This window comes from Globicephala melas, chromosome 1 (assembly GCF_963455315.2).
Source record: "Globicephala melas chromosome 1, mGloMel1.2, whole genome shotgun sequence".
Taxonomy (NCBI): Eukaryota; Metazoa; Chordata; class Mammalia; order Artiodactyla; family Delphinidae; genus Globicephala; species Globicephala melas.
This window is the reverse complement of record NC_083314.1, coordinates 29,687,852-29,699,660: the sequence shown is the minus strand read 5'-3', so window position 1 is coordinate 29,699,660 and position 11,809 is coordinate 29,687,852. Positions and strand designations below refer to the sequence as shown.

The following is an 11,809-nucleotide window of genomic DNA, read 5'->3' as shown; positions in this document are numbered from 1 at the left end:
TGAAAGTAAGAATACACAGTTTAGAAAAGGAAGAAGAAAAGCTGTAAAACTGTGCTTTAAAAATTCTGTTTTACACATAAGATAGTGAGTAGCTTCACTTGTCTGGATTTTTCAAATTTTGATTATTGCAATGAATTCCCTTTTTTCCTAAAGTTGAGCTGATTGTCCTTTGGGCAACTAACGGGTTAAATGCTACCTTCTAAGTTCAAGGAAAATTAGCCTTGCTCAAATAATGCTGCTGGCTCACAATTGCAGGGCTTTGGGCAAAGACCGGAGGAAATCAGTGTGTAGGAGACAGTCTTCTCCGTGACAAGACCAGCAAAAATTATGGAAACCACTTTGGCAGTGATGGATTCTTCTGATATTCAAAGGAAAAACATAGCTGTCATTGGTGGTGGCTTGGTAAGAATCTCTTTGGATATATTATTCCTGTTAGCAGTATTATATTAATTATCATTACTCTTTTTTATTTGTTTATCAGAGATTAACTTCTTTAATTTTTTTCTTCCAGTTTTATTGAGGTATAATTGACATACAACACTGTATAAGTTTAAAGTGTACAGCATAATGATTTGACTTATATACATCATGAGATGATTGCTGCAATAAGTTTAGTGAACATTATCCCTCATCTCATACAGATACAAAATAAAAGAAAAAGATCTTCTGTGATGAGAACTCTTAGGATTTACTTTCTTAACTTTCATATATAATATATAGCAGTATTAATTACATGTTGTACATTACACCCTTAGTGCTTATTTACATTATAACTGTAAGTTTGTACTTTTTGACCACGTGTTTGTTGTCATACAGAGATACTATATAATTATTGACTATATTCCTCACGATGTACAGTTCATTTATCTTGTAAGTGGAAGTTTGTACCTCTAATCTTCCTTACCTATTTCACGTATTTTAATGATTATTACTAATCATTTGTAAGGATTGTTCACTTTCTTTTGAAACTTTTCTGATATTTAAATACACCTTTTTAAAATGTGGTATTAGTTTAGTTTGCTCTTTTCTAGAAAAGCGATTTTATTTCCATTAAATACAAAAGTGTCTGTTTTCCCCTGCTTTTTCAGTACAGCATTTTTAAAATAGAAAATAAAGCAAATCGAATTTGATTAATCCCCAAATTGGCTACTCTTTAAAAACAGATTATTAGTGTAAATAGTCATTTTAATCAAAACATTTGCCCCACTTTGGTTAATAACTCAGTTTATACTGTCTAATAAGAATAAAAGGGTCAAGAAACATGAAGTTAACGCAAAACTATCATGTTGAATGTTCACTAGTTATCTGAGTACTTGGGAGTAAAACCTGTTTAGTCACCTTATTTGGCTGGCGCAGTGGAGCTGGTCCTAGGGTGGTGAAGTTAGGCCTCCTCTCTCACAGAGCCGGTGAGATGAAGGGGCTGAGATGGCCCACATTTAGCAAGATGTAGGAGGGGGCTCTCCTCTGCTCTGTCGTTATTATATGAAAGCTAGCTCTGCTTAATGTGGGGCTGCATCAGCTAAACTGTATTTCCCCTCCCTTAGCAGAACTCCTATTTTGGAGTAAAAATATCCCCATTAGTTAAAGTTTAATCATTTTGGTTTTGCTTTTGGTCTAATGATTTGCAGGCCTTTAGCTCATTCATTCATTTACTCAACAAAAATTTATTAAGGGCCTAATATGTGCCAGACACTGTTCTGGGTTGTATATAGATCAGTATATTTTATATCGCACATAGAGTTATACAGTTTATACTAATTCTGACTTTTGTTTTGCCTTCTTTCTTGTGTTTTCCCCAAAGTACGATGATAGTTCTAACTTTTCTGGTTCTAAATTTCAAAATGCTAAGGAAGGCTACCACATGTCTTGTTGGCCAATGCATGTGACATGTGTCATCATTTCTTATTACTTCATACCAGGCTTCAGTCCAGTTTTTTCCTTTCTAAATTTTACATAAAAGGAGAATTCATGTATTCAACAAAATCTTATTGGGTGCCAGCTATGTGCTAACATTGCTTTAGGTACTAGGGATACAGTGGTGAACATTCAGGGAGGAGAAAGACAATGGAGAAGAAAACGAATAAATAAATTCGGTGAGACCTAAGCACTATGAAAGAAATGCAAGCAGGGTAATGCGGTAGTGTCTTAACGGGTGTCCATTTAGAGTGTGCTCAGGGGCAGCCTTTCTGAGGGGGAGGCATATGACCTGAATGATGAGAAGGAAGGAACCATGCGAAGGGCTACAGAAAGAGCATCTTGGGTAGATGAACGACTGTCCGAAGAGAAACACTGAGGCGATAGATAATGGGCTGGGCACTTTCTTGGAGCAGACAGAAAGGCAGAAAGAATGAGAGTGGAGAAGAGTAGCTGCTGAGGCTGGGGAGAATGAAATAGCCAGAGATCCTAGGATCTTAGAGGGCAAGGCAGACAGATTTTATCCTAGACACAATGGAAAACCATTGGAAGATCTTAGGTAGGAAAGCAAGCTGCGATTTTAAGATTCCTTAGGCTGTTATGTAGAGAAGAGTTGGGAAAATTGTAAGAAGACCAGATACACCAGTTAAGAGGCTGTTGTGTTTGTCCAAGACTTGGACTAGGGTGGCAGCAGTGATATATCTTAAAATGTCTTAGAAGTCCAAGGGGAGATAACAAATATGTGATTGGATATACGATTTTGGAAGGCATAAAAATGGGTATCATCCACAGATTTCTCCCCGAATAACACTTGAACTCTTCATCATGTAAACACGTCATTATCTGTGCATGCATACATACATGTGCTAGAAAATAGAAGACATGAATTAATACACGTGTATTAACAAGCAACTAAAATTCCTCTGCAAAGGAATTCTATTTACCTTATTGCTCAGGTCCATGCCTAGGAATCATGTTCTTTTTTTCATTTTATGCAAACCCCATTCCTCTTTCACTCTACCAGTAAGCCTTGGTGGCTCTATATCCAAGATATATTTCAATTCTGGCCATTGCTAACATCCTAGTCCAGGCCATCAACACCCTTCATCCATAGTCCTGATTTCCTCCTAAGTGGTCTCCCAGCTTCTACTCTTATCCACAGGCAGTTACACAGCAGCCACTTTTAAATCATTAGTGTGATAATTATCACTGTTTGCTTAAAACCTTCCAGTGGTTTCCCATTACAAAAAAAATAAAATCCAAACTCCTTACCAAAGGCCCTACAGGAACTGAGCCTGTCTACCTGCCTGGCCTCATCTTTTCCCTGTTTTTTGTTTTTTTGTATTATTTATCAGTATCTGAACTTATACACTTTATTTGTTTTTGGTAAATAAAGGTAAACTCTTTATTAAATATCTACTCCAACTAGGATATAGACTCTTATGGCTGGAACCATACCTAACATTGCTTAATGTCATTATTTAGTTAGTATTTGATGGATGAATGAATGAGAGGAATGAAAAACTCTTCTTAATGATATGAAGGTAAAAGAAATTTCATATTGGATGGAAGTCTGAATATTGAGGAAATTACAAAAAAAAAAACATTGATTAAATAGAGCAATTCAAGAAGGTTAAATTCAATACATAAAGGACAAAATTATTTTCTTACCCATCTACTTCCTTGCATCTTCACTGTTGTGGCCTCTCCTGTTGCGGAGCACAGGCTCCGGACGCGCAGGCTCAGTGGCCATGGCTCACGGGTCTAACCGCTCCGCGGCATGTGGGATCTTCCCGGACCAGGGCACGAACCTGTGTCCCCTGCATCGGCAGGCGGACTCTCAACCACTGCTCCACCAGGGAAGCCCCCTTGCATTTTTTCCCCCACCTTTCCCATACTCTTCCTCCCCATGGACTGATCCTAATCCTTTATACTGTCTACTACATTAAAGACTCTCTCTGGGCCCCAGGGGAAAAAATGAAATGGAGCTGAGAACCTTTACTCGAAGTCCAAAGAATATAGTGAACGTATTTTTTTCCCAATGGTGCCTTGTCTAGTGAAAGATTACCCTTAGAATTTGTCTTTGCTCTAGTATAGTGATCATCTGATTCTGTGATTAACCAGTTGATTTCTGTTCTTTGAAGACATGTCAAGTCCAAAAGGTCAGAAGGAGCCAATAGATCAATGAAAGAATCTTACTCAGCAACTAAAGGTGAAAGAAACTGTAAACCATGGTCATAAATTGGTGAAAGTTGAGCTATTGAAGAGTGGAAAAAGATGTTAAAACAGTTTTTCAAGAACGTTAATCTGGATATTTAGCAAAATGACTGTATTGGCTTAGTTATCTTCCTTCTCGTGGGAAACACTGCTCCCAACCCCTTCCCCTGCAATGGTGATTACCTCCCCTTCCCCTGCAACGCACACAGAGCTTTGCTTGCCTTTCTCACAGACTGCATTCTGTGAAAGTTATAGATATGCAGAGTGTATTCCCCATAGAAGGTTTTTAACTTCATGAGTCTAAAGATTTTCTTATCTTTGGGTCCTGCTCCCTTTCCTTTTATGAAGGTTATCCCAGTGCCTTATACTGTCAAACACACTAAAATATTTTGTGTGCATGAGTTTGCTTTCAGAACAAAATGGGGGATCATGCTGTTAGAAGTTATGGGCAATTAAAAGAAAGACAATATTTTTCATCAGAATGGAATCATAAGGAATGCGGTCCTTTGAAGGACTAATTTGAAAAACAATCTCTACTTTTCAGGCTGGAAGGAGTTTTACAGTTTTCCAATTCTAACAAGTTGACCTAGCGGAAAAAACTGCCACACAAGCTGCCTTACTTTGTGTTAGAGTGAGGTGTGTTTTCTTCCCAAAGCGACAAGCCAGAGAAGTCAAAAGAAAGGCCATCTATCCTGCACATGTGTCCTTAAGATATGTAGGTATTCAGATCCTTGGTATTCAGAAATGCTGCTTCTGAGGTGACTATTTTCAATGTTTACAGGTATGATGAAAATGACCAGAGATTTCAGTGACAACTACAGCTACTGAGCCCTCACTTTTTGGCTGAAGTTTAAGAGTTTTAGCTGAAAGGACTCTTAAGCATTCCAGCCTTAGCTGCAGCCTTCTGTTGAAGTATGTGTGCATTGTTCCGGCACACACTTTGAAGATGTATTTTAGGGCAATACTGAAGCATTTCTTTTGTCTCCCCTGCTGACAAGCAACCCCACTCCATTCTCCCTATGTTTGACCCAGCAAAATTCTCCATTAAGAGCTATTTAGAGGGTAAAGTCATTCAAAACATCAGGGTAAGGAGAGTTGTGCATTTTATGACTTACTGTCGTTAATTGTGCCCTCTCCCCTAGTATTCAAGTCATTGCCTTTGAAACTGCTTGACCTTGATTCTATGAGAGGTTGTGTCTCACTTCTATAGATGATAATTCTGTCACAGATTTATAGGCTCAATATAGTCCTGATACCAAATTGGCCCTAGATGGTGCTTTCTGCCCTTTCTCCCTAGGATCTTTCCCCTCAGAGCTCACTCTTCACTCAGCTCAGTTGGACAGAAAGAGCAGAAGACAGTGAAGAGGAGGAGGAGAGGCTGCAACCAGCTGGAAGCCCAAGAAATCTTACCCTCTCTGCATCTCGTTTGCTTCATCATGGGCAAAAACTAGGTCCCTAGATATTTTTTTCTTTTTCTACTTGTTTTATTTTTATTATTTATTTATTTATTAACATCTTTTTTTGGAGTATAATTGCTTTACAATGTTGTGTTAGTTTCTGCCGTATAACAAAGAGAATCAGCTATATGTATACATATATCCCCATATCCCCTCCCTCTTGCATCTCCCTCCCACTCTCCCTATCCCACCCCTCTAGGAGGTCACAAAGCCCCGAGCTGATCCCCCTGTGCTATGCAGCTGCTTCCCACTAGCTATCTATTTTACATTTGGTAGTGTATATAAGTCCATGCCTCTCTCTCACTTCTCTCCAGCTTATACTTACTGCTCCCCGTGTCCTCAAGTCCATTCTCTACGTCTGCGTCTTTATTCCTGTCCTGCCCCTAGGTTCTTCAGGACCAACTTTTTTTTTTTTTGGATTCCATATATATGTGTTAGCATACGGTATTTGTTTTTCTCTTTCTGACTTACTTCACTCTGTATGACAGTCTCTAGATCCATACACCTCACTACAAATAACTCAGTTTCGTTTCTTTCATGGCTGAGAAATATTCCATTGTATATATGTGCCGGTCCCTAGGTCTTTTAATTCTACCATTATGCTGCTTCTTTTTCATGCTTCCTCACTCACAGATCGCTAGCTTTGTTCTCAATGTAGTCTTCGTAAAAACAGAAATCAAATGTCACCCAGAATTTTTACTTTCTATAAAATAAATATTCTAGACACATATAAACCATCAAATGTTTCATAATCTTTGGTCAAGGTCTATATATAATTCCATATATAGGTCTATATATAGTTGGTTCAAGTGTCTACTTTTTATTTTATGCAAATATTGATGAGACAAACCATGTAAATAACTTAATTACCGTTATTATTATTGTTGTTCTACTAATATTAAAATAAACAAAACTCTATTCACTCCACTCTTATTTTCTGCTCTTCAGGCACTAAAATCTGTGTATGAAAAACCTTTATTACTGCCCTGATATCTAGCAACTTCTACAAACAGAAGTAGAGTGGATTTATTTTGTGACCACAGACATCATCCTGCGGTTGCTCAATGGCTAGGGACAAGTTTTCATTTCACTCTACCAGCTTTCCTCAATCTCTTTTGTAATTTTGCTGTGCTTCATTTCCTCCCACCAAACAAGTTTTCTTTCAGCTATCTTGCTCAAGTATCTATATTTCTCTAACACACCAGACTAACATTTTGAGATTTTTTTTTTGTTTTGCTATCCTGATGGACTTCTAAGTTGCCTCATAAATCCTGTTCTCACCTACATAAAACAGAATTCCTTGCTCAGAGTTTATTTCATTTGCTACCTGATGAGCAGTACCTGGAATGGAACCAGTAACTCTAGACAGATCAAAGTATTATTAACTCCCTGCAAGGAACGTGTTTTGCTTTCCTTTTCATTGGTTCCGAAATACTCTGTTTGTCCATCTGGCCATAAACATCTATCCATCCACCTATTCATCTATCTGTCCACTCAAAGAGAAAAAAGCACTCCTCCACTGTTGATGATAATCTAAATTGGTACTTTTTTCTGGAAGACAATTTGAAAAAATACATGCTGATTGTCTTAAAAATAGGGGGGAATTGTGGAAAGCAGCATCAGCTCTCTCTCCCGAAGTCAGCCTCAGCAAGGCACTGCATTTAGAGGAACGATCGTCCTTCAACCTGAGGGGAATTAAAAGCATTAGAATCTTTAACGTGGTCCCCCCAAAACACCAAATCTGGAATATGTTCAAAACCTGTAACAAAACTTTCTAAAAATCTCACTCACTCTCAATCTCTTTCATGTACTTTGCAGCTATTCCAAAAACAAAACCAAAGAAAATACAGCAAACTCCTCCCACACTCCAGGCAATCAAAATCATCTCCTCCACTTATCTCAGATTTTCTTCTCCCTCCTTTCTTGTTACCCTGTTATATTTATTCCATTCCCCCCTGGTACTAAGGCCTAAGAACCAATGGGGCAGACAGAAAGAGGGTGTAGATCTCAGAAGTTTCTGAGAGTTTGGTCCCTGCCACTAAGACTTGTGCTTTGATGGACCATTTCATTACTGTGATTTTATCAAAAGAACTCAGTGGGCTCCATGCAATCATTTATAATCCTAAAAAATTAAAATAACTCAAATGTACAAATATAAGGGCATTGCATACAATGAAATGTAATGCAACTATCAAGTATTATGATTTAAAATATTTTATGACTTGGAAATATATTCACAGTATACAATTCATTTTTTAAAGGAAATTATGAAATAAAATATATATCCTGCTACCATTTTAAAAAGAAATATCGTTTGCTTTACATACATAGAAAATCTTAACACCGGTTCTCCCTGATGGTAAGATTGTAGGAGATTACATTTTTCTTCATGTTTATCTGTATTTTCTAATGTTTTATTAAAAAATGTTAAGGTTTTTACTAAGTATCAGGTCTGTACCAGAAATAGAAAGATTGATAAAGTACAAGCCATACACCACATATCATTATTCCCTGGGCACTCACAGCCTGGTGGGTAAGTCAGACAGGAATGTAAATAAATAATTTAGTTAATTATGAGAGACGTTAAAACACACATACACACACACACACACACACACACACACACACACACACACACACACATATACATCCATGGAATTAAAGAAGAAAAGACAAGTCTTTTGGAGTAGGAGAGATACTGAGAGAAATTGCACAGAGGACATGAGTCTTGAATGAAGGCTAAAGCAGAAAAAAACAGTCCAGGCAAAGGGAACATTAGATTCAAAGGCACATAAGTATAAAAGTGCATGGCATATTCAGGAAATATACAGTGACTTTGGTATACCTCTTACAGATAGTAAGTACAAGGGAATAGCAAAAAATGAGCTGGAGAGAGAGGCTGGGTTCCCATGTAAAAGTCTTTTATGCCATGTTGAAAATTTGGGACTTTTTCCTAAGGAGCCATTAAAGGATTTTAAGAAAGAAAATGCATCATTTGATTTCTGTTTTAGAAGATAACTAGCTCTGGTGGAAGTATGGCTTAAATAGGTAGAGACTGGGGGGGAGGGAGAGTTATTAGAAAACTTGTAGTAGTCCCAGTGAAGGGTAATGGCGTTACATACACAATTCTAGCAGATGGAATTGTTACAAAGTATGAAGACCTTTTTTAAAAATATATTTATTCATTATTTATTTATTTAGGCTGCGCTGGGTCTTAGCTGTGGCATGAGAGATCTTCGTTGTGGCACATGGGATGTTTTGTTGCGGCATGTGGGATCTTTAGTTGCGGCACGTGGGATCTTTATTTGCGGCATGTGGGATCTTTTTTAGTTGCAGCATGTGGACTTCTTAGTTGTGGCATGCAAACTCTTAGTTGTGGCATGCATGTGGGATCTAGTTCCCCAACCAGGGATCGAACACAGGTCCCCTGCTTTGGGAGCTCAGAGTCTTACCCACTGGACCACCAGGGAAGTCCCTGAAGACACTTTTATTTGCTTATTTCAGAGTAAGTACAGTTAACAGTCTTGTTCTTCTCATTACATTGCTATGTTCAAAGATCAAATTCTTCAGAGATCAAGCTATAGTTTCATGAGTAGGAGGTAGTAACAGACTTTACTAAAGTCTGTTTGGTGACAGACTCATAAACAAACAAACTCTGTGACTCTTAGGGAGAGTTTTATATGCTTCATTATGTTGACACTATGGGTCAACATAGGTGACACATGTTTAACATTACATTATCAGATTAATTTCAAACACATTATATTAAAAGGCATAAAAGGTGTGACATGTTTATAATCATGTTGCCTCTTCCTGTCAAAGTCAGCATTTATAAATTAAAAGGTACAGTTTTCTCATGATCATTGGACACTTGAACAATCATTGCTGAAGAGGTCACATGGGAATCAGCAGAAAGTTAATGAATCCTATTACAAAAAGCCACACCTGCTGAATGCTGAGCTTATCCCACTCACATTTATATAAAAGAAATTTTCAAATTATCTTTTAAATTGGTAAGTTAGGCATCAATATAATGGGCCAGGGTGAGTCAAAGCATATGACCTTTAAAGAAGGAAGTAAGACAAGAGGAAGTAGAGAAATGGAAGAACAATAAATTGGGTAAATCTATAATTACATAACCCAGGAATCTCATCAGAGCTCTGTTTAAGCAAACAGGCTAGAGCAGTTGTTAATAAAACATTTAATTTACAAATTATTTTATGATCAAAACTGTTTACTATTGTGGACTATTGGTGTTTCAAAAGAAATATAGAGATTTTTCATAATTGTCCATGTCATTAATAGAACTGTCTTAGCTCTGTCCAGGCTTAACTCTAAGAACTGGCATGAAAACTGCTGATTGCTCCCAGGAGTCTAACCCTGCCTAGTTTCTTCTCTCCTCTCACCACCCTCCTCCCCTATTGATTTACAGGAACCAGCTGTGCCTTAACTGAGAGTTTGTGGTGTGCTCAGAATGATGTACACACATTTTCCTTTGCATTTATATCTTTATGTCTTGCTAGCCTTTTTGCCTGTGTAACAACTAAACAAGGCACTTCATTCCTGATTAAGTGCATTTTACACAAAGTAAGAAGGAGAAATAAAGTTAGAGTCTGAAAAGTACTTTATTAGCCATGTTAACTAATCCTTCTAGTTGAATTTATGTAACATCTACCAATATTTTTTCTTTTAATTTTATTCAAACCTTAGTTATACAGAATTGGACACCTTATTATGACTGGTCTTGGAGAAGGCATTTTTGTTTATTCTTTTGTGTGTTTATTAATAATAATAAGCAGCAGTACTTTTGAACTCACCACTCAACCTGGAATTGATACATTGAATGACTTATAACAGCCTCTGTGCTTCTCTCCCACCCATTACATTGGCCTGAATCTCGTGTTTATCATTCTCTTGATTTTATATATATAAAAGTTTTATGTATATATGATATATGCTGATCATATATATACACACATAAATAATATGCTCCTAAAAATATATACTTCTGGTGCTTCCCTGGTGGCACAGTGGTTGAGAGTCCGCCTGCCAATGCAGGGGGGGCAGGTTCGTGCCCCGGTCCGGGAGGATCCCACGTGCCGTGGAGCGGCTGGGCCCGTGGGCCGTGGCCGCTGGGCCTGCGCATCTGGAGCCTGTGCTCTGCAATGGGAGAGGCCACAACATTAAGAGGCCCACGTACTACAAAAAAAAAAAAAAAAATTCTATAAAATATATACTTCTAAAAATTGTTATATGCATGTATCTGTGGTTTAGTTGTAGTTGTCTTTATTATATGAGCATCACGCAGTATGAAGTCATCTGGGACATGTTCTTTTTACCTGTAGTGTTACTAATATATTCATATTGTAGTATTTTATTGTGTAAATATATCATAATTTATTTGTCCATACCTCTGTGATGGCTATTTAGGCTGCTTCCAGTATTTTGTTTATTTTTAGTTATGAAAACTGTGGCTCTGGATATCCTGTCATGTGTCTCCTGGAGTTTCTCTTGGGTATATGCCTTGAAGAGGAATTGCTGATTTGTCAGTTATGTGAATACTCAACTTGAGATCATTGCAAGCAATGCGTAAGAGATCCTATTGGCCCTCATCCTCTCTAGCCCTTGATATTTTCATGAACCAAGATTATATTTAACCCTATTGTGTCCATATCACCTGAGGTTCCTTCTTTTCCTTCTCCCTCATGAGGAACCATTTATACACGCTCAATTGGTAAACACAAGAAGTGTTAGAGAGGTAGAGATCAACACTTCCAACCTTAGAAAGGATTGAAGGAGAATCTCCACCTGAGTCAGCTTCATCTCCCAAGATCCTGGAATCAAATTTTGGTCAAAGAAAAGTAACATAACAAACCCATGAAAGTAGACCATTGGCCCACCATTGGCTTGGAACTGAGCCTGTTCTGAACTCAGTCACTGAGACTCTTGTTTGTACGTCATTTGTTACAGCTCATTTACTCTATAATTCAAGTTGAATTCCCAGGAAAGAGATGAATGGATTTCTTGCTTCTGAGTCTCAGTTTCTCCACTTTTCTGTCATTGTCACCAAAGGCAAGTTCGTCTGCCTGACACACAGTGAGGCCAAACAAACCAAAATGTTGGAGTTTGGAGCAGAGGAAGATTTATTGCAGGGCCATGCCAGGAGACGGTGGCTCGTGCCCAGAAAACCCGGAACTCCCTGAAGGGTTTCAGCAAAGCAT

At 37.9% G+C, this 11,809-nt stretch overlaps 1 protein-coding gene across 1 annotated transcript in view; it reads left to right on the top strand.

Moving 5' to 3' along the window:
• Nucleotides 1–293: 293 nt before the first annotated feature.
• The window catches only part of KMO (kynurenine 3-monooxygenase), a 53,653-nt gene continuing 42,137 nt past the window's right edge, over nucleotides 294–11,809 (top strand). The window contains 1 exon segment of the mRNA XM_030868590.3: nucleotides 294–402. Coding sequence (XP_030724450.1) covers nucleotides 328–402 — 75 coding nt within the window. The 5' untranslated portion in view covers nucleotides 294–327.